The sequence below is a fragment of the Silurus meridionalis genome, chromosome 23 (assembly GCF_014805685.1).
Source record: "Silurus meridionalis isolate SWU-2019-XX chromosome 23, ASM1480568v1, whole genome shotgun sequence".
NCBI classification, from domain to species: Eukaryota; Metazoa; Chordata; class Actinopteri; order Siluriformes; family Siluridae; genus Silurus; species Silurus meridionalis.
In genome coordinates, this window is record NC_060906.1 from 14,419,273 (window position 1) to 14,443,777 (window position 24,505).

The 24,505-nt window shown below is 36.3% G+C and overlaps 1 protein-coding gene across 1 annotated transcript; it reads right to left on the reverse strand.

The window, feature by feature from the left end:
* Nucleotides 1-12,087: 12,087 nt before the first annotated feature.
* On the reverse strand, nucleotides 12,088-14,861 carry LOC124377170 (homeobox protein OTX2-like). The gene is made up of 3 exons (XM_046836538.1): nucleotides 14,568-14,861; nucleotides 14,047-14,198; nucleotides 12,088-13,348 (listed from the first exon to the last, which is right to left on the reverse strand). The coding sequence occupies exons 1-3, from the start codon at nucleotides 14,662-14,664 to the stop codon at nucleotides 12,671-12,673; spliced, it is 927 nt and encodes a 308-aa protein (XP_046692494.1). The 5' UTR covers nucleotides 14,665-14,861; the 3' UTR covers nucleotides 12,088-12,670.
* Between the last annotated feature and the right edge of the window lie 9,644 nt (nucleotides 14,862-24,505).

The following is a 24,505-nucleotide window of genomic DNA, read 5'->3' on the forward strand; positions in this document are numbered from 1 at the left end:
TGCTGTGTTTTAGATATTAATTATTACACTGTTCCACAAGTCCTGGGGGGGCAGTTGCTTGGTGAAGAGAGATGCGTCCTCAATGGGGGGGATTTGTGTGTCCTTATCAAGTCTCATTACTGTCAACACAGTCTTGCTGATCAGTTCTTGTTCTTTAGGCACCTCATTCACTAATTCATTATTTAACAACTAATAAGGGTTAATTAACATGGGCAAAAAGGAGGTTAATTAACTCATGGCAACTCCCCAATCAACCTGTTAACATCATTTTGGTACAGTGCAAAAAACCTGGAGGAGAGCCACGTGGACATGGAGAAAACTCTGTGTTTAGAATGAGGACCCTTGGGCTTTCTGCTGCACCACCAACCTGCCCCTACATGGGTACATTAATATCTAATTGAACCACTGCCATTTAGCTGACACCATGTTGATGTGGTTTAAAAGACGTCACCTTAAATTCATTCGAATGTTAATCCTGCTGCAGCATAGATTACTACATTTACATTACATTTTTACATCATAGAGAGAGCAGAATATGTTCAGAATATTTTCTTTTACTATGTTTACTTACTGACCAACATTATCTTATCATGCAATATTGAAAACAAAGCCCTGGAATGAGATAATATTACACAGGCCTCCAAAATAATCAGTTTATAGTCTATTCTGGACTTGAACGGCTTTCTGTCTGCCCAGTACCTCCCTCAGGACCCATGGTGTAATGCAGTGCTAATGAACCCTAATCTTATTTCCTTTTGTTGGTGCTGGTGCTGGAGCTGGTGCTGGTGCTGGTGCTGGTACTGGTGGGGTTCCTTCTACATGCCTGTGAACTAGAGTTTTATAGCATAGTGTAGTATAGTGCAGTATTAAATGGTCCCCTTTTTTTCTGTTTTTGTTTTTGTTTGTTTAGATTTACATTTATTTGCACTCTTATTCAAAGCAACTTACAGCTGAGGAAGGACACAACTCAAGGGCCCTCCTTCAAGCTCACCATCTAAATGCCAACACAAAACCTGAAGCCATATTTACACTTTACATTTGTGTTTTGTATTTGTATTTCTAAACATTTCAGGTCACATGATCAATAGCCTTATTTTTAAAACATACAATGTGATGGACACAATGTTTGCATTGTGGTTTTCTGTGTCCTTTTTTGTTGTTGTTGTCTCTCTGCTGTTTACATTTGTCAAGGATGATTGATTTTGCAAGAGTGTGAAGAACAACTCCTGGGTAGAGGACACATTGCAGAAAAAAAGGCCCCAATGCAAATTCTCTGACAAAAAAAGGAAAAGAGGGAGAGTAGGGGGGTGGAGGAATGAAATAGCTGCTGTTTTGTTAGTCTATCACAAGCTACAACTTCTTGTGTTAAATGGTACAGTCAGAGGTGAAGTAAGTATTGAGAAATTAAACTTAAATACTCATAGTAAAATATAGATCAGTATTTTGCTCAATTAAAAAGGTATCCATCTTAAAATTGGACAGATTTTTTTTTGTGTTATAATTGGCTGAAATCGTATTTGTATATATGTTTCGTGATAAGTTTGTTATAAGCACACATTTGCTCTCTCTGAAAATCTAACATCTTGCTAAGCACAAAAAATAAAAGAAGGATACAGGAATCCAGTCAGAAGTAAAATATCTTGTATATATGGTATGGTCAGGGGTGCTCATGCTTAGCCCTGCAGAATCGCTATAATATTAACTACATCGTGCATAAGAAGGTCATAATGAGTACTTCATAGTTCATAGTACAAAATTAGTGCATTTTCTTGACAATATCATAAAAAGAAGTACAAAACCACAATGTTAATATGATTCATACACAGTATCTCACACCAGTGAGTTCACCCCTCATATTTCAGGAACCATTTTAGTATCTTTTCAAGGAACAATGCTATAGAAATGAAACTTGGATATATTTTGTATAGCAGTACAGATTTACTGTCATCTGAAAATAATTAAACATACAGCCATTATTGTCAAAATAACTGGCAACAAACATGTGCACCCTAAGTGAACATGTCAAAATTGTGTCTAAAGTGTCAATATTTAGTGTGAACATTATTGTTAAATAGCACTAGCTTGATCCTCCTGGGTATGGAATTCACCAGAGCTGCACAGGTTGTTGCTGGGATCCTCGTCCACTACTCAATAATGACATCACGGAGCTGCTGGATGTTAGACACATTGTGCTTCTCCACCTTACGCTTGAGGATGTCCAACAGGTGCTCAATATGGTTTAGATATGGAGACATACTTGGCCACCATCACCTTCACCTTCAGCTTCTTTAGCAAGGCACTTGTCATCTTGGCGGAGTGTTTGGGGTTTAATTTAAGTATGTTGGAAAACTGCAATTCTGCCCAGTTTCTGAAAGGAGGGCATCATGTTCTGCTTCAGAATGTCAGTGTACATATTAAAATCCACGTTTCCTTTAATGGACCGCAGTCTCCCAGGCCCAGCAGCACTCATGATGCACCACCATGCTTGACTGTAGGCAAGACATAATTTTCTTAATTCTCCTCACCAGGGTTTGGCTACACATGCTGGACACCACCTGAACCAAACAAGTTTATTTTACAGGACATGGTTCCAGTAATTCATTCTGTTAGTGGGCTTTCTTGTGAGGCAGCTTCAGAAGAAGCTTCCTTCTGGGATGGTGGCCATGCAACCCAACTTGTTGCAGTGGGTGGCGTATGGTTTGAGCATTTTTGCAACATAATTTAACTGCTCTATTACAAGAGACACAAATTTGTATGGTCCTGTCAAGCAGACAAAAACATGAACATGACAAAGAGGACATGTGGCTTTGCATAGTTACACGACGTACAGCTGTTATCACTTAAGTCGTACTCACTATTGTTACCAGTTATTTTGACAATAATGGCTGTATGTTGAGTTATTTTCAGAGGACAGTAAATCTTTACTTATATACAAGCTGCACATTCAATACTCTAAAATGTATCCAAGTTTCATTTCTATTGTATTGCTCCTTGAGAAGATCTACTATCAATACTGTAATACCCTCAAGTACTGAAGTATGGTAATGAAGCACAATTGCTTAAGTATTTTCCACCCCTAGGTGTAATTCTATTTCTTGCTTTATCTGTCCACTTAACTGAGCTAAATGACAATAGATGAGAGAGATTAGCAGAGCACCTATTTAGAGCATAACTGTGAAAGCAACATATATATACTTAATGCACCTTGATATAAGATGCCGATAATTGAACCAGTCCCATGCAACTGTAATGTAATAGGTATGAATTTGAGCAGTTAGTGTTTGGGTGTGGAAATGATTTGTGCTGGTGCCTGACAGAGTACAGGAGGAAAGATGTGGTGTTAGCCTTCTTCTGTCAAGATCTTTAGAATTCTTTGTAGTTAGATTGTATAGTTAGCAGCACTATTGCACTTTAACACTTCAGAGCAACAAGAAGAGAAAGAGATAAAAAGAGGACAGACGCAATACAAAAAGACAAGCAACATCAAATATTTTCAAAATGATGACCTTTAAAGATGCATACTTCCAGTCTTTGAGAGTCGTGCACAGTCATGATTTTTGTTCACCTCAAAAAGTGAGAATAATGAATGTACTAAGAGTTCAATGAAACTCCACTCTGTGTCAGCTTAATATTATTGACTTCAACTCTCAGCAAGAAAGAAGAGTGCCAAAGTTTACATGAGCTACATGAAAAAAATCACAACGTTATTAAAATAATAGTTGCATAAACAGATCAACAGATCAAATGCAAAATTAGGTGTTTGATGTTAAACTTTTCATATTTTTAAGATGTTGAGGTCATTTCGAGGTTTTTGTAGACTTATTGATATTTTATATCAGTAAGACAATGCTGAGGATGGAGCCACAGAAGGAGGAAAAGAGGAAGACCAAGGAGGAGGTTTATGGATGTGGTTGAGGGAAGACATGCAGGTAGTTGGTTTGAAAGAGGCAGATGTAAAGGACAGGGGGGTATGGAGACCAATGATCCGCTGTGGCAAACCCTAATTGGAGAAGTTAAAAGAAGAAGAAGATGTAAAATTATTGATATTTACTCCAATTTTCTGTCTACAGAGATGGGTGGTGATTGTGCTTCTGAAGGTGATCAGCCATTTTCTTTGTCCTTTCTTGAGCTTTGAGCACTGGAATGTTTTTTTTTTTTTTTTCAGAATTCAGAAATACCAAAAAAGGGACTTCTTACATCTAAATCAGTCTCAGACACCTACAAAACCTGGCTGTAAATGGACACAATAGATCAGAGTGTCTCTGAACAGGAAAATCTTTAGCATGTGCAGAACTCCTGATAGCACACTGTGTCCCTATTAGATAGGATTTCAAGTAAAACTCTTCAGTAGGTGCTAATAACCCTTAATTATTATCTAGACCCAGAAGTGAAGGTTAGATATCTGGAGGTTTCCAGACATCAATGACTGACTGTAATAATGACTATTACAAGCTAGTGACATGAAAGCTGATATAAATAGGAGTTAACTGTAAGTGTCCAATGCCTTTTTGCTCTTGATACCATGGGAAAATACAAGCAACTCAGCAAAAACCTCTGAAAAAAAGACCTATGGATCTTTATAAACCTGATATCTGATTTAGAGCAACTTCCATGAACTGAAAGTTCCATGAGCAAATATGCAAATTTGTATGCAAACATAAACATCTTGGAACACTACATTCGTTAATGATGAATTGATATTAAGTCCCAGTGATGAAAAGACTTTGGTTTGAAAACTTTAAGGGAACCAAATGAGTATTTTTTGCATTGGGTTTGTACATTAACGATTAAGAGAATCATACATCACCCTTTCCTGAATGGCTGTGATACAAGAAAAAAGGAAAAAGCAACTGTGAAGCCCGTCTTGATTATACTTCTATATAATAATTTTGTGAGAATCCTATGGAAGGCTACCAGGAATATTCGATTCTAAAATTCAAGCAGCTGAATAGCTAAAAATAATAGCAAAGTAAACTTTTGATCTACTGAAAGTCTAATAAACCAAAAAATGGATGGATGTAAAATTGCAGGCCATAGGAAATGTGCTGTAAAACTTGTAAAAATGTAAGTAAGTATGAGGCTTATGAATATTTTACAGGAAACAAAACTAGAGACCCATCATACATCCACAGCACAGCTTAGGTCTTTAATTCTAGGACACTTAACACTTCTTTTGAGTCTATATCCTTTATATGATTTTGCTATTGTTCAGTTCCCTGCATCCTTGTTGAATGTTGAATTATCCAATATTTCCATTTTTCATCCACAAAGTTCCAAACATTAATTTTGTTCTGCTTGTGCATTTCATCTTCATCCACGTTGTAATGAGTATTGATGCTCTTGCATTTATAGTTTGCAATTCTTGAGGTTAGCCTTTTCAAATGACCAGCTATACCACACTGACACTTGTAAAGAGCTCCACCGTTAAAAAAACTTTTCAGTGATGTTATTCCGGCCCCAGGGTACCATGTAGGAAAAGTGTGAGGTTTTGTCTCGGAAACGAACAGTGACATCCACATTGACCCTGTTTGTACTTTGTTTGTTAAACCTTCATCTGTTTACATATTGTGTCACTCTTCGTAAGATCATCTGCAAAATGACTGAATGTAAATCTAAATGTAAATGTAGAGCAGCTGCAGGGTGAGAGGCACTGTTGTTTACTTCAAGTTTACTAGCAGAGGTCACAGGAACAAACAACTCTCTTTCAGGTGTAGCAGGTCTTGGTCTGGATTCGCATGTTAAATTGATCTTCCAGTTTAATGTTTTTTTTTGTTTGAAAACATTTTTAATGTTATATGCAGTTAGAACGAATATGGTCTGAGAACCAAAATGAATATTGAATGAACATGAATGAATAAAGAAAGATGGGACAGTTTTAGGGGCTAATTAACTGGCCTGGTTATGAAGCTGACAGCATCTAGGACAAACTTAGAAAGTTTTTATAAACCTGTTGTTTGACCGACTGATGAAATGCTACAGAAAGTTTTATAATGTTTTGTCTGGTATTAATGAATAATTCTCTAATTAAATTAATTACCTATGTCTTGTTTATAAAGCCAGCAAACAACACAGTAAAAAATGTCATAAAAAGTAGGTAGAGGTAACAATACAAATGGAGCTTTATTTAGGGTTTTTTTTTTTTTTTTGTCTTTTGTGAGAATGTGTTAGATTAAATCTAAGTGGACACAAACAAGTTTGTATACAGCGTCCTTCTTTGCCCGACAAAAAAAAGCCAAATTTGTTTATGAGGTTTTCATTTCCATCAGATTTGTTTGAAAACTGCACAACACAGGTTTTGCTTGTAAACAAAAACAGGGGAGTTTTATACTAAAGTATGTTGGAGTGAAAGACTAATCAGGTGCTTTAGGAAAATGACTGAATAGGTTCAGTAGTAAGTCAGAAGAAATCTGAAGTCTGAGAGAGAGAGAGAGAGAGAGAGAGAGAGAGAGAGAGAGAGAATGAGAGATTGCAAGAGATTAGCAGTAGAAAGTATTCATCTCCCTGTTTTGCACCTCATTTACAAATGATGACAACATCAACCAATCCGTTTGAAGCACTACAGGAGCTTAGGCAGATGAAAGTAAAACTCAAAATGACATCAGGGCTCCCATCCCTCCATCATTATCCTCTTCTCTTTTGAAATACCTGTCTTAGATTGACTGTGTAATTTCATATCATGGAGGAAGATTTTGACCAAAAACCTACAACTTTAAAGGGATGATAAGAGAGAGAGTGAAATGTACAACGGAACTTTTCCAAAAGACTGTGTGTGTGTGTGTGTGTGTGTGTGTGTGTGTGTGTGTGTAAAAGCAGTGTACAGTCAGGGGTCAATATTTCTTAATATTGTCCAAGAATGATATTTATTATAATGTTAATGTTAATAATGCCCCACCCACACAAAAGTCTTTTTAATTATTTTATTTTGCTTTTCTTAGAAATTTCCATGAGGGTGGCATAATTGAGGGCAGACAAAACAATTACTTCTCTCATGCTTCATTAACTTCCTAAAGAGGTCATATAAGAAGGAGGACAGGGGGAACAGCACCCAGCGTATGTAGCATCTCTGCATGACACAGAAATAGGGCTGACTCTTGAAGCTGTCTTTATTCTATTCAATACATAATCATTTATCACGCTTGTTTGTCTTATTCATTTAATATCTGTTTCTCTTTCCTTCTGTCTGTTTGCTTTCTTGTTTGTTTGTTTGTATATTTATTTATTTATTATTTATCGGAATTCATGCAATTGTAATTGTCATTTTGATTTCATCATTGTTTCATCCCTTTTTCCATGAGATCATCAAAATACCTCAAAATAATTGTATTAAAAATGTAATATTGCTATCAATCTCTTTGAGTGCTCACTTGAATGAGTTCAACCTTTAAACTATCTTTAAATTATTTAAATTTGCGGATAACATGTTTTGGCGATGGAAACTTAGGGAATAGACTCTAATAAATGACCATTATATTGTTGTAAAAAGTTTAATGATGCCCTGTTTGTTTTTATTTATTTGTTGGTTTTTGATAATTGAATTATACTTAACTTCATTTAGATTAAGAATCAGGATTGAGAACTCCATCTTTAAAGTGTAGCGTATTTTGGTTTTTCCAACACTTGCTAAATTGTGTTGTTTATTGCTTGTGTTTATTTATTGTTTATTGTTTTCTTTATTTTCGTACTCTTACCCTTCCCCCTTATATCACTCATTCATAACACATTGTGTGTTTTTGTCTCCGAATGTAGGCCACGGGGTTTTAATTAGTCACAATTACAAAAAGAGATGTAACTTCCCTGCAAAGATATCAGACTAAAGCAGCACAAAAAAACAAACCTGAACAAAACAAACAGTGGTCTATTTTATAGAAATTCATATTCAATTCTAATTGGAACACTTTCATTTGCTAAAATGAAACCTATACATTTTGTAAACTTTGTATAATCTGATTATAAGGGATTTTATCTTCACCAAAATACAACTTTTATATATTGTTATATATTTTGCATTAACTACCAATTAATGAAAGAGCAGCTGATGTTTAAATATTCCGGACATGTGTCTTTTTCTTAAATATAAAAAAATGATTGAAAATGAGCAGTTTGAAATTGTAACTGGAATTAAAATGTACTAAGAAGTTTGGAAAGTAAATCATAATCATTGGAAACATCTCAGACAGGGACTAGTTGCTGGATTCAAATTGTGACCACTTTCTTGTGAAGACTTTGTTATTCCGAGTGGCATATTTTCAGTAGTGTATTTCCACTGTGACGTGTGTAATCTGCATGTACCCTTAATCCCAGAGCAGGTGGCCAGGCGTGTGGTCGCGACGGGGGGCAGAGGGGACACGCTCACCATGCTTCAGGAGGCAGGGGGGCATGGCTGTGCCACACTCATCCACGCTACTATGCACACTCTCACACACTCCCCAATTATAAAGCGTACACAATGACCGCTACGCCAACATGAGGGTCCACAGACCTGCACGTGCCAGCATTCATGAGCTTTACATCCAAACATACACAGAGACATGAGAGCCATCCACAACCATAAACAGGTGGGCCAGAAAAAGAGGGAGGGCTGTGAAGGGGCATCTGTTGACAAACCCAAAACCACCGTCTCTCCTCTATGACCTCCCCATCTGCTCGTGTGTGCATCTTTGAGAGCATGTTGAATGAAACTGAATGATTTCAAGCCATAACTAATTTTTATTATTTATTTTGTGACTCTGTATCTGAATATAACATCCAAGCATGAAACAAACGGTCCTCATTAAGATCTAAATATATACAAAAAAAATTTAATGACATTTTAAAGAATATGTGATAGTGTCATAGAAGTTACTATGAGTTTATCACAGGGACAGTATAGTGTAATCCAGGTCATCAGGGAGCCTTACACTCTGATGAGCTAAAGGTTCATGGGCCTGGACCACACTGTGGAGTGGACATGTGATGCAGACTGGTGTACAGGAGCACATGCTCAAAAGTCATTTGGGAACTCTAAGGAGCAACACTGAGATTGGTGTAAACTATGGAAAAATGTTTTGGTTTATCTAACTATTTTGATGTCAATGTACAGCGTGTTGGTGGCATAGATGGTATTACAATTGCTCATTTATATATATATTCAACTCTATCAGAGCTGCATGGAGCATTACGACATGTATGTGTAATGGGATCTAGTAATTAATGTTTATTTTTGATTAATTTAAACTGAATTGTATATCTGCAAATACCCATAAGTCAAATATTAATCACATATTGACAAGTCTGTGTGACTTTTGCACATCAGGAGATACATTCAGTCCTCTTTATCCACCATCCTGACAGCTTTATAGTGGATCCAAAGCCAATTCTTATAACACTAGGTGTGAAGCAGGAATAGACCTTCACAGGATCAGCCCTGATAAAAAAAGGTTGTCTTGCTAATAACTTCAGGTTATAATGATCAGAGTATTTATTTGATTTTTTTTTATTAGTCAAGTCTTAATAAAAAATTTAAAGGTTTTCAGATTCAGCCTTCATATTCCCTCTCAGCCCTGTCTCGGCCTAATCTTCACAAAAGCATTTTCCCTTAAGTGGAATTCTTTTTTACATGTTAAAAGACCTATAATCAGCTTACAGCTTTAGAGTTGTCCTATATCCACTGTTTTGACTGAACACATGTCTCTGTCTGTGCACAATCACATCCAGCTTGCTAAGTACTATAATTCCACATCAAACAAAACACACTGACTTATACAAATATATATATAAAATAGAATAGCAATAAAAAGTCACTTGACTTGAATTTACATGCTGATTTGACATTGACATTTTCTTCTGTTTTAAGACATTATTAACATGAAGGGATATTGATGATTTCAGCGGAATCCATATAAGAATGAAAATAAGGCTTAATATACTGTATATATATATATATATATATATATATATATATATATATATATATATATATATATATATATAAAGCCTAATTTTCATTCTTATATGGATTCCGCTGAAATCATCAATATCCTATTATCTTAAGAATGAAAATTATGCTTTATATATATATATATTTGGCTGTGAAAGCACGTACTATGGGTGTCACTATCTGATCATTTTAAAATAGGAAAAATATTACTTTATAATATCTAATATATAATATATACAAAGCGAAATAATAGTTATTATAAAGTAATGTTTTCCTTTTTTTTGTTTTTGTTGTTTTTTCTGTTAATTATTTTTCCGAATTTCTTTTTTTAATATTTTTTTTGCTTTTATATATATATATATATATATATATATATATATATATATATATATATATATATATAATAAGCTAAATATATAAACAAAGCTAAATAATTTGTTTATTATAATAGTCTGTTTTTTAACCATACATAATCATAGAACTCATTTCATTCAGTTTATTGAAGATATTTAATAATTGTATCCATAAGAATGGTTACAACTACTAGTGAGCTACTCGGTGCACTAATGGCTGTGTGTGTTCAGTCTGTGCTTTCCGAAATGTGTTCAGATCGTTCGTTTAGGGTTTGGAAATGCTTTAGAATCAGTGGATCTCCGTCCGAAATCATTCACCGGATCCTAATATGTCAGCAGTGCAAATTGGCATTCTAATGTGCACAATGAAAAACTGGTAAATGCAGGTGCGGCAATGTGTTATTAAATCATCTCGTATTTATTTAATTATTTGTATTCATTGCTTATTGATTGATTGGTTTATTACTGATTTTCCGTTTCAGATGTTGTATAGAAACAGCACCGTTGTCCGTGTTAAATTGTTTAAAAAACGAAATCTTAATTTTTATAACAATCAGGCCACGGTGTTTTTGGTTTATGAAATGTTGTAACTTCAGAGAAGTCTTTTTACTGTATTTCAAAAAGTCTTACGGAAATTCACTCTTCGAAACGAATTTGATGACTTCTGAATTATTAAATCAGTGCAAGTGAAATATACGCATTTAAATATACATAATAGGCTGCACTTAAATGTAGAATTATTAATAATTAATAATTTGTATTATCAATCAAAGAAATTAAATTATATATATATATATATATATATATATATATATATATATATATATATATATATAGAGAGAGAGAGAGAGAGAGAGAGAGAGAGAGAGAGAGAGAGAGAGAGAGAAAATGTTTTTGTATGTTATTAAAATGTTATTTTTTTATTTTAACCACATGAGCGACTTTCCCATTGAGCAGCGATTTGAGCTGAATCTGTTTCCAGCTCTATTAATTCATCGGTCGCAGTGGATCAGAATAAAACTCTGCGGTTTCACGTTTCACAGAAGAGAACGATTTCTGATCACAGTACTGAACTCCACCCTCTGTTTTACTCTGAAACAACATTCAAAACCTTTTCACAGAGAGGGCAGGGCACACACACACACACACACACACACACACACACACACACACACACACACACACACACACACACAGAGAAAACACCCACTAATGCTGAATTAACACCAAAGTGTTCACTTTAAACTTAATGTAATATCGAATTGGTTTATATGCATGCCAAACTCGCGATCATATCAAATGAACGAAAATGCAAAAATGTAATGTATCACCTTCATGCAACAACAATAATAACAACAACAACAACAAAAACAACAACAACAACAATAATAGTGATGATAGTAATATTTATAATTATTATTATTATTGTTTTATTATTATTATTATTATTATTATTATTATTATTAGCACTGATGGTGTGTATATGGACAGCGTTACTCGACAGCAACACAAAAATGCCTCAGTTACAGCAGGCTTCAGTCTTGTTAATAATAAAACGCTATAGACTAAAATTAGAAATGATTCCGAAATAGTCTATTTTATTCACCAATTCTAAAATAATAGATTAATCCGCATTATGTCCCAGTACAGGAAATTGTAATCGTTATTTAACACGTTCACTCAGGAAACAAAAAAAACTGTCCTAATAACCTGCCATCTGATATTGACAATGACATTACTCATCTTGAATTAGACGGCTCTTTTAATAGATAAATAAACAAACAAATAAACAAATGAATAAATAAAATATAAGGTCGATTTGTTCAAATTAGAAATGTTTTAATATATGTCAAAAACTGTATAAACAAACACTTGAATAATTTAGCGTCATCGTTACCAAAATAATGAAAAACAAAAAAACAAAACAAAAAAACAACGAGTCTATCAAAATATACAGCATAGTGTTTTTTGAGGGTATTTCGAATGATCTACGACAGTTCACACCTTCAAGAAGATTATGGCTAAAAAAGAAAACCTAAACAACCCCCCCCAAAAAATCGAAACGATTATATACACTGATTGTCTTCTACTGCAAAAAAAAAAAAAAAACATTTTTGTTTGTTGTCATAAATAGAATAGTGCATAATATTAATTCAGATATCTTGGTCAGATTGACAGGTTTTCAGAACGAAGACACGAGTTACACTGGTGATCTTTGTTTACATATTATCCCCATGTCTTAATAAAACAATTATGAATTATCTTAAAAACATGAAAAACGCAGCATGGATTATTTCATCATCATTGTTTAGGGGGGAGATGAAAATTCTACAAACTCACAGCATCATATGTATCAGATAAATTCAATAATTTAACATTTCTGTTCTTTTTTTGTATGTTATTACAGAACTTGAAACTTCCATGAGGAGGTCTGATCTTTGTAATCCAAGCAGTCGGTATTGAAGCTGAGCTTCCAAGAGGCGCTTTGGTCTTTGTAATCTAAGCAGTCGGACGGCGCACTGATCCCGAGCCCGGAACTTACATACCCCTGAGCTGTGAGGGAGCAGGACGGACTCAGGTGATTGGTGCTCGTGCTGGTCGGGCTCAAGGTGGATGCTGGGCCACTAAGCTGGTGATGCACAGGCCCGAGGTAGGAGCCACAGTCCATGCCGCTGAAATAGGACGCTGTGCCCGCGTAGTGTTGAGTGTATCCGGGCGCCTGGGTGTAAGTGACCGGGTAAGAGCGCTGCATACAGGATAAAGTTGAGGATGAGGTGGAGGAGGAGGAGGAAGAGAGCTGCTCTGAGATCGGAGAAATTGAGGCCGGACTCCAGATGGATGCTGGAGCAGTGCTGCTGGAAACACCGGGTAACGATGTGCTTGAGGTGGCGCTGAATCCACCACCACCACCACCACCACTGCTGCTGCTGCTGCTCTCAGGGTTTGCTGCTTCTCTGGCTGGAGATGTTTTTTTGGTGACAGGTCTGGTTTTGTTCTGCGTTGCAGTTTGAGATTGTTGTTGTTGCTGCTGCTGCTGCTGTTGTTGACGACATTTCGCTCTTCGATTTTTGAACCAGACCTGTTGAATTGGTGTCAAATTAAATAAACAAAAACAAAAGTTAGACACTAAAACATTGTTATACGTGAATCAGTCTGTATTTTGCGGCTGTAGATGTAGATACTTCTGCAATTTTGGAACAAACTAATTCTCTAATAACATTAGTTCATAATTCTCTAATAACTAATAACATTTTTCAAAGTCGATATGACAAATATTTTTGGAGAATTTTGAGAATTAGTTTGTTTCAAAATTGCAAAATCAACACTTGGCGATTAAAATGATTTTGATTATAACTACAGTTATAACTATATAGCACTGTAGTTATAATCAGAATCACTTTAATCGCCAAGTGTTGATTGTAAAAGGAATTAATGGTGTGCTGCTGCTATAAAAAAATTAAATAACAAAGTAATAAATAAAGATAACGACATTTGATTTTTTTATACAAGTAGTCCACGGTATGAATAATTACAGCATTGCAAAATGATACTATTTTAAGTCCAAAAGTGCAGGGTTGCAGTATAGTTGTTTAGAATCAAGTGTTTATTAAAAACAAATAATTTACAGCAAAAAGAAAATAATCCCAATGTCACATTCGATTGTTTCAAATCTGCAATAATTAGTCATAGATTTTTTTTTTTGTTCTATAATTAATTTTTTTAATGGACGAATTGAAACGATTTGAAAATAAAGAAAGAAGTGGACGAGCTGCTCACCTGTACCCGAGATTCAGGCAGGTTGATTTTCATCGCCACCTCCTCGCGCATGAAGATGTCCGGGTAGCGCGTCTTGGCGAACAGCGTCTCGAGCACGTCGAGCTGCGCGCGCGTGAACGTCGTCCGCTCACGTCTCTGTTTCCTGGGGGTTCCTGCCGCAACACACACCAAAGAAAAGACGGATGTTTTACACGTGTTTCATAACATTTGGGAATTGCTGTGAATACATGGTTTAACACTTATTTTCCGTTTTGTAACAGATAATAGTGTTTGAAGACTTTGAAGACTTTGGTAGTCATTTTGTTTGGTCATAAATAAATATTAGGGATCGAACAAGAAATCAGAGACACTCAATTCGATTCGATTCCCAGGATCAAGTTGGTTAATGGAAAAAAGTGCCCACTCATCGAAAATTTGTTTTAGAGTTAGTTGTCTCCTAAAATATACAAGTAATCATTTATTTTCTAATCGTTATTATCTAATCTAATCGTGTGAAAATCAGGAGTGGAGTTGTATTGTACCTGGATATCCCACAGTCGGATGCAGCAGCTCCATCGCAGTAGTAGCCAGGCTGAGACCGTTCACTGTGTACGGTGCAGGTTTCAGGTAGGACATCATGATCACTCCTGGTTGAGAGAAGCTTCTCTGTTCACTAATGTCAGATCGGACAGGAAAAAAATATCCCTCACACTGTCCGCTCGTGTTTTCGTTTCAGTCTGTAGTGCTCAAGGACAAGGACAGAAGACAAGAAGCAGACCACTGGGGTGCAGACGAGGCTTGTATTTGAAAGGGGCGTGGCCAAAAAACCATCCCTCAATTACAGCACGCCTTCTTTGGGAAGAAAAACTAAACAATCAGGGCGTCAACTAAGTATTAGATGACACCCTACTTAGTATTTTGTATATTCGTTGCTTCTTTTTCTTCTACCCAAAGCATTCCCTTCTCCAAAAAAAAATCCTCAAGTTATTTGCCTGTTTGTTTGTTTGTCTGTGTATATATTAGTAGTTTTTTTGCTTCTTGTTGTGCTTGTTTTTGAGCTGTGATCGCACCACTGTAAGCTTGCTATTAAGTGCACTTATGTGTTGTTTAACGCGCAACCCAATTTATTGCGCTACTTACAAGGCGCACGCATTTACATAGTGGCCATGGGGTTTCAAGACAAGCTAATTGTTTCTAAAGTAGACAGACTGATTGGGGGCCATTTGCAAAAGACAAAGGCTACTGTTGACCAGATAAATGATTTCGATAACAAAAGCCCCTTTGGCGATAAACAATGAGGTCCAGCTGTAAAGCCCAGCTTTCCGTGCTGTGGCTCTGCAACTTCAGGTGAAGCAGTGGTTTTCAGTTCTCGTGTACATTTCAATCCGTTGCCATTAAAATGCAAACAGCAGCTTGGTCAATGACAAGAAACTCACAGGGAGCCTCGGGAGTTCTGGTCGACACATTATTGACACCCCCCCGCCCCCCGGGTAATTCTCCCTTAATTAATTGCACCCGGTAATTAGATTTAGGACTTTCGGAAAGTGTTGATTAACAAGGATTATTCAGAGTTAGGCTAAACAAACAGCCCATCGTCTTACAGTATCAAATGGCCCATCTTCTCACCTTTATAATGCACCAGGAAAAAGTGCTAATATTCACAAAAGAAAAAAAAATAGGCATTGGTTTGGAAGAAAAAACATCGGCGTGATTTGTATAAAATGTGTATTATTTAAGCGCTGCAAATCATATCGATCAAACCTAGAACACAGTGGAAATGTGCTGGAAACACGGACGATCTGGTGGAAATCCTCCAAAGAACCCAACGACTGAAATTCCAGACCTCATCCACCAGTTGCTCCAGCATCCGCTCAATTATAAATTATTGCATTTTTTATTTTATTTTTTTTTCTCCTCCTCCAAGAAATGAACGAGCTAATCTGGGCCGCGTGCACGCGCTGCCTAATTACGCGACGCTGCGCGTGACTGCGCTTTCGAGCTCATTCATGTTCTGCGTCCCGAAAAACAAAACAAAAAAAACACAACACAACAACACAATAGACCGCATTGTTTTTCTAACGCCTGCAGCACAAACTCTAACCACCCCCAAACATGTCACTTTCTCAAACTCTACAATGAGGGCAATATTCGTTTAAATAAATCAGTAAACAAACAAATGCATAAATAAACACATACATTTATAAACAAGCCTTTTGTTTGTATAAATGTATTTTTTATTGTTATTATTATTATTATTATTATTATTATTATTTGTTTATAAAGGCAAACGTTTTAAAGAATAAATATGTTTAACAATATTTACGTACTTATGTTCAATCATTTTATTGATGGCATGATAAACTGAAGGCTTAATGATGGTAAAATGAGCGAAACGTAAAACATCCTCTTTAACGCACAGGGCGATTTTAAATGTATGATTTTTATGGTGCTAAAACTTTCCAATGAAAGTTTTTTTATTTATTTTACTCTCATCACGATCATTTCTCCTGTCTTTAATGTCCTGAAGGCACCACAGCAAATTTGAGTACATTTTTAGAAGCATTTCCAGCACGCGGTATTAATACATTTATGTAGATCGAAAGAAAGATGCGGAGATGCACCAGGAGCAGGACAAAGTCATTTCACATTTAAAACACGCAGACATTTGCGCTAAAAAGGTGAGGTGACACTCCTTCAGCGTCAAATGTGCCTGGAAAAGGCTGTCTGACAGCCCACTTGATGGGTATATACAAATACACAACTATACAAAACTCAGACTTCTTTTATACTTCTTCTTCTTCTTTTCTTTCTATCTTTTATTTTATTTATTATTATTATTTTTTTACAATAAAGCATACTTCTTTTTCATTAAATCCAAATCGACCAGAATTTTTTTACAAGTGTCATAAACTAGTTATTTCTACTCCTGTCTCTCACACACCTTTTATCAGAAATAATATACTTTGTAACTAAAGTTAAATTTTATGTGTCAAAGTCCAGCTCAGAGACAGAGCTTCTAAATCGTACATGAAATAGCATCATGCTTATAACTTGGCCTATATCTTTGAAAACATTGTTATTTGTCAGATGAAAACCCATTCATATAAATTAAATATAAAATACATTTCATTAAACATTTTTTAGTATCACTAAATATGACACAATAACCTATGATCTAAAACAAATGGTAAATAATTACTAGACTACTGCTGCATACTTGCCAATGCACTGGTAAATAACAAACAAACAAAAAATACACTATAAGTATATAGTCTATTAAATCTGACATATTACATACGTTGAAATTATGTGTGGCCAACAGTAAAACAATTTCTTTACAGTGAACATTTTATTATAAAGTTGACAGAACATTGTTCTGATGTATTTAAGCAAGCAGTATAGCTTATTATTTGCTTGTGGTCTCTGGGAAATGATTGTTTGTGAATTAGGACACATTGTGATTGTGGACAAGGCTTGGCCTAATTGAACACCTACAGACAGAAGGGAGGAGTTGGGTGGAATGGAGGTGGGAAAGACTGTAGAAATCCTACAGTAAACAGCCCACCTACTGCCCCTGCTCTCAGCCGGAGTAAACATGCATTCTGTTTGAGACACACAAGAACAGAAGTGGCTTGTAAATGTTTCATTTGCTTTATGTATTTACAAAACAAACTAAGGGATAAAGTGATTAAAAATAGCAATAGCAAAGAATTGATGAAGTGGGACAGTGAAGTGTAAAGTTAATCTGGTCTGAATAGCTGTCTGTCTGAAGAAGTGATGCCTAAAACTGTTTCTCTTTTCTTTTTTTTTTCCTCTCGTTCAAACGGCTCCTTCACTCTTTTTCTTTCTTTCGGCCCTTCTATGTGCCTCTCACTAGTTTTCTGCCTCCTTATCCTTTTTAATTAGAAGGTCCATTCTCCGGCCCTAATCCTCTCCAGACCAACAATGCAAAAAAGCCAGTCTTTGAAAAGCCGACCTAAATCCACCAGTCAGACACACACGCACGCACACACACACACACACACACACACACACACACACACACACACACACACACGATTGTCAAAACATTAAGAAAATATTTACATTTTATATTTATATATTTAAAACATTTAAAGGTACATATTAACTATGAGTTGTAATTTTAAAAAGTTCCTTTAGTGAAAGCAATAAAATAAATTCATGTGAATTTCAAGTTCCAGTCAGCATCATCAATTTCCACATCACTAAGATCAACAAAGTGTCCCATAATCCCGGTGTCTCTGCTAATTTAAAAGAACTGTAATGCATTATTAATGATATATTATGAGCTCCAAAATGATGTGTGTTGCTAAACACAATACATAGGAATAAAAGTGTTTTTAACACACAAATACAACAAAGATTAAACAGAGTACAAAGTTGCTGCCTCACAGCTTCAGGGTCCTGAATTTGATGCTAAGCTTAAGTTACAGTCTGTGTGGATGTTCTCTCTGTGTTTTTCTGTGATTCTCTGGATTTTCAGGTTGCTTCCCACCACCACAAAAACATCTTAGTAAGTGAATTGGTCCCCTGTGGTAGACTGATGTGCTATCCTGGGTGTATTCCTACTTTGCATTAGCATTCCTAGAAAAGGCTCCAGCTCCTCCCACAACAGTGTGCAAATGATAAGAAAACCTATAGGTGACGTCAATTAAAGAATTTCCATTTTTCACAGTCTTTAAGCACAAGCAACAAAATACCTGGAATAACAGCAGGCTAAATACAATGTGTTTAAAACTTGGAAGAGAGACAGACAATTAACTGGTAATTAAAATGGCTGGTAAAGAGAACAGAGACAAGCTGTGTGTAGCTATGCTTCTGTGGAGTACTAATGGAGTAATTAGCCTCTCACTGTGTGGTAATAGAGTTGGCTGTGCCATTGGGTCTTCAAGCATCAAGTTAAGTTGAGCTTTGCTGAGTTCAGAGGTCACCATGTGCTACATGACTAAAATTGAAGCAGGAGTTACCAAAAGAAACAAGAACAGCTGATAAAGCCAATCCAGGGCTCTTATATATATATATATATATATATATATATATATATATATATATATATATATATATATATATATATATATATATATATAAATATTCAGCTCAGCCCTGAAACCTGAAATTTAATTTTAATAAAATATTTAGTTCAATTCATATGTTTACAAAATAAATGTTCCCTGGACAGCCTGCGGGTTATAAATAGTCAAAAGCAATAGAATCATATAGCACCACAGGCCCATGATCCCAACCTTTTTCTGCTACCTATGGGGGAGAGGGGCCACTAATCTGTAAACACTGAATATAAGCTTAAGTTAAAGCCCTGTAATACTGGTAACTTGGTAAAGCAGAGTTTCTCCCCATGAGAGACAAAATCCTGTTGACTATTCAGTGGATAAATTGTCCCAAAAGTAATGCCATTAGACCAGAGTGCCACGGATTCCTTTGCAGGAATCGCTGCTTAATTGCCAAGAGCCAGTCATTGTTTGGGCTGACAGGTAAATATTATCTTGCAACGGGAAAGAAGTGGGAAGCATGTAGGAAGATGGTCTAATGACTTCAGTCAGTGCAGAAGAAGAGAAGAGAGATTAACAAGGGTCAGTGGGAAAATGCGAGCTTTCAAAAGTGTCCATGGAGCCACAAGTATAACTATGTATGGGTGAATAAATGTGTGCCAGGATTTCTTTTATCTCTAAGGATTTGTTTTACACTGAGACTAAGGATAAAATCAGTCTCTTTGAGCATTACAATAAAAACATATTTTGGACCAGTTAGATAATTTTTATTCACCACCTCAAAAATATTTCACCACCTGGTAAGAACACAATATGTTCAGAAACGTCAAGGCATTTTATAGATACCAAACTTTCACCAGTAATGCCAGTAGAATGTAAATGTTGACAAAAAAAAACCAAAGAGAGATGAAATAAAAAACACGGAAAACAAAGCACTTGCCCGACTTCGTGCCATCTTACTATCCATTCCCACATTAATGGTGCAGTTTGGACAAAGCCCCAGCTCCCATGCCCTTCCCTCCCTCTGCTCTTCTCAGTGGACCTGGCCAAGACGATTTAAATTGGATGTGATGAGTGTGGCGGCCATCGTTATGCACCATTGTCAGAGGGAGCCTGCAATATGAGCAATGTTCCAAGGCTTTACACACTGATTGGCTTTGATAGGTCATGAAGACAGGCAAAGCAAAATCCTTTCTGTCTTTTTCTTGGAGTTTCTTACAAAAGAGGGCCTTTTATAAGTCCATTGCTTTTCTCTCTGCCCCACATCACCTTCTTGCTGTTGGATTTAAAAGGGAAATTCAGTTTAGACCGAAGGGACTTGTCATGTGGTTCCTCTAATCCACTTTTTATCTTTTCCTCTTACACTTATTCTCTACTTGATCCTGACCATAAATTTGATGCACACAAGGTAAAAGAGTTCCTTGTCAGGCACAACCTCTAAATCTTTCAATTTGTTAAAAAGCACTATATTGGTCACTATTAGAGTGCAATTACTATGTTATTAATACGATGTTTAAAAAGAGTAGACTTTAGGATGTAACAACAGTATTTATGTTCAGATTTACATGCATTATCTGCTCACCCCTATGTAGTAAATATCTCAAAATGTGGAAGTGCCCTGTCTTGTAAACCCATGTCTTAACTTTGGTAATCTCATTTGGAAAAGCTGTTTTGTGGTTAAAGCTTTGTAACATGGTTAATTGATTAATCTTGCCTGGGGGAAGTTTCAGTGTTTTCAGTCATTTCACTCTTTGGACTAACTAATAGCATATCTGCACTAAGTTGGTTTTATTCTTCTACTTTAGATTCCACCATCAATATATAAACATCTACATCTCACTTTGCAAATGGGAAAAAATTCAGGGATTAATTTTTTTGTGATGGACCCCCTACCCCCTAAACCCAAACCTTGCTCGCCTACCCCTCCAGTGCAGCTTAATGCTAAGAGTAAAGGAAGGAATACAGTCTTCGTCACCCTGCTGTTTTTAGAGTTTAAGAACAAGAGGGGTTTAATCCTCATTGTGTAGGAGGCTAGGGGGTGCCCAGGGTCCGGCAGCTGTAAAATGATCCAACTGGCATCCCCTAATCCTCCCAGAACCCCCAACCTCTAACTCTACCCCCCAATGGGCCACATTATCAGCTCAGTATCTGCTACACACTGGAGACTCCTTCCAAATATGCTAAATAAAATCTTCTCACAGAACCCTTCACAATATCAACATTTACACAGTTACTCATGTATGTGGAACAGCAAGCATACAAGTTTGTGTGTGTAAGTTAATGCAACATGTGAGTATGAGTACATTATAGACTGAACCTTGCAGCAGGCACTATTGTCTGATCTGTAGTGTTATAAAAACAAAAATATAAAATAAAAGAATCTCAAAAACTGTGTAAACTTCAATAATATACAAACGTGTTAAAAAAAAAAAAAATATATATATATATATATATATATATATATATATATATATATATATATATATATATATATATATATATATATATTAAACACATTTGTTTTACAAAATCAAGCATGATGCCTTTAATAACATGCCATTAAATGTATTATTTGAGATACAGTGATTATTGTTGTTGTTGTTGTTAATAATGTTGTTCTCATTATTCTGGGCATCTTCACAGTTAGATGAAAAAGAGTGTCTTGTGGAAATATTTAATAGCATTGTTTCCTCCTGCTGCCCATTTTGTGAAATGAATATCATTACTTAGTCTCTCTCTCTCTCTCTCTCTCTCTCTCTCTCTCTCACACACACACACACACACACACACTCTTTCCTTCAAAGGCTTATCTATCTCAAGCAGATGGTTCACTTGGAATACATGATCTGCAGCAATGATAGAGACATTCCTTCTTTTCCCAGTAAACAGTTTTTCCCCACTAAAGCAGTTTTCACTTATCTCTTCATATCTCTCATCCTTCACCACCTAATTTCTGCTAAACAGTTTTACTCTTTTTAATTTGCTCATCTTCCTTTTGGCATATTGTTTTGCTTTCTTCGTTTGTTCTTGATTTCATGTCTTCCATAGCTCCAGTTCAGTTTGTTCTCAATACTGCAGTCTCTCTTCTCTATGACTACATCACCTTATTTTCATCTCTTTCTGAAACAACTACCCCCCCAACACACATACACACAAACATACATACACACACACACACACACACACACACACACACACACACACACACACACACACATACAGAGTCATGAGCTCTGCTGCTGTCCAATTGTCTCTCTTCCCTGTTGTGTTGGCGCCCGTCAAAAAAACCCTAGGACGATCAGACAGTAAGGGGTCCTGAGTGTGCCAGGGCTGCCAGGGCAGACTCTCTGTTTTTCTCCCCCTCCTATCCTTTCCTACATTACATCTTAGATTTTTTTTGTCTTATTTTTGCTTGTGCTCAAATAGAGCAAATTCCTATGTGTTTACCTTTACCTATAAATCTTTTATGTCTTAATAAGTCTTAGTTCATGTATGTTCACATGCCAGGCCAAATAACACCATTCATTTTGCACTTGAAACTCACAAAGACAATAAAGGATCACATGATAAGGATGTTCGTTGAGCATGTGATTGACCGGATGACATATTGCCTAGAAAGAGCCGAATAAGGCACAGCTGATATCTGCATTTTTTACGCATGGACAGGTTCAGAAATCTGGGAGGTCCAAATGACCCATGAACAACTTAATGCATGTTGTCTCAACTTTGCTCTGGATTTAGCACTGAAAGAATCCAGCTTTTAACTTTTTTTCTATTTTCCACTTTAGAACATAAGTAATTTGCTTAAATATAAAGAAATACATCACTCTTCTATATATAACCATATATATCTTAGACAGTTATGGCAGGAAGAGGGACCAAAATGTGTTGCTTTTAAAAAGAGAGAGTTTCCCATAAGAGCTCTTTACCCACCACTGCAGGGAGACAGGCTTTCTCTAGAGAGGCTTGAGCGACTTTAATCTGGCCAGTAGAATCTGGCAGGCATTTTAGAACACCTGCGACTGGCCAGAGTGGCTTTTGTCTGGCCTCAACCCTGAACTTTTTCCCTCTTAATCAACTTAACAGAAACTAATTAAAGTCCTCTCCTGTCCAGGACCTGTATTGTGTCCCTCAGTATGAAACGTACAAAAATAAATAGAGACGCTGAAGAGGGGCAATTGGATATGACAGCAGTAGTTACATAGAAGACATTGTTCGTTGTGGTAATTAAAAGCCAATAAATAAGTAGTCAGTGGTTGCAATAGTACATTGAAATAGTTTAGATTGCAAGCAAACATTATAGATAATTAAACAGTAACTGTACAGTATACTTTGCATTCTGTTGCAAAACAAAATAGCTACTTATAGATTAATACAGGCTTGATTTTATGATACTGATGCAAAACTAACTCTATATTAGATTTTTACTCTTAAGCGTTATCTTTTTTAGGGCAGATCTGCCTTTGGGCATAATTATCAACACTTTACAGACCTTAATTACACTACATTACTGCGTTCCTAGCATACACACAGAAAAGCACTCACTCACTCATTTTTCCGTATCTGCTTTATCCGGATTCAAGTTGTAGTGGATTCAGGGCCAATCCCAGGAGCACTGGGCGTGAGACAAGAACACACCCTGGATGGGATACCAATCCATAGCAGGGCATCCTTCAGGCACATAATCACACACTCATTCACACCTAGGTGAGATTTATCTTAGCCAATCCACCAACTGGCACATATCTGAGTGAGGGGAGGAAACTCACCTGCAACATGCACAGAAACTGTTCAAGGCAGGCAACCAAGCTCAGCTCTAACCATGGATCAGTGAGGCTCCCACCTGTGCCACCATGCTGCCTACACAAGAGCAGTAAATAAATAAGCAGGACAATGATTGGAATATAACATTGCATGGACAATTATTTTAAATCAAGCATTAAAAGATATTTCACATAAGCATTATGATTAGGGTGGATTACTGTGTGGAGGCTGACTATGAGTTTTCATTGTAATATTTGCCTTAGCTCATATAAAATGTTCTTTTGATGTGAGAACCAAGGAGCAGGCTATAATGACTAAGCATGACTGAGTGGATGGGATTCCCAGCCAAGACCATGGTAGTGCTCTCACAATCAGTCACAGGCTGCTAAGTGGGAGAGACACTAATTAAGGAAAGACTGCTCAGATAGATAGGCCTCCAAAGGAGATTAAAAGAGGGGCCTGATCGTGTATGTCTGATTCTAGCTCATCAGAGAGTTTTTAGCCTGATGGCTTAACTTTCAAAGAATAGGTTATGCACAAGATTAAATGTATGTGTGCACCTACATGGTTGAGCACACACACACACACACACACACACACACACACACACACACACACACACACACACACATGACCCATTAGTAAAGACTTTTTGCTATCCAGTAATCTACCATTACCATTAACTTCAG

Excerpts from the sequence above, each read along its gene's own strand:
- LOC124377170 (XM_046836538.1), bottom strand. The coding sequence starts at position 14,664 with ATGATGTCCTACCTGAAACCTGCACCGTACACAGTGAACGGTCTCAGC. Across the intron at positions 14,199-14,567 it reads TCCGACTGTGGGATATCCAG|GAACCCCCAGGAAACAGAGA; the intron begins GTACAATACAAC and ends GTGTTGCGGCAG. Across the intron at positions 13,349-14,046 it reads TGCCTGAATCTCGGGTACAG|GTCTGGTTCAAAAATCGAAG; the intron begins GTGAGCAGCTCG and ends CCAATTCAACAG.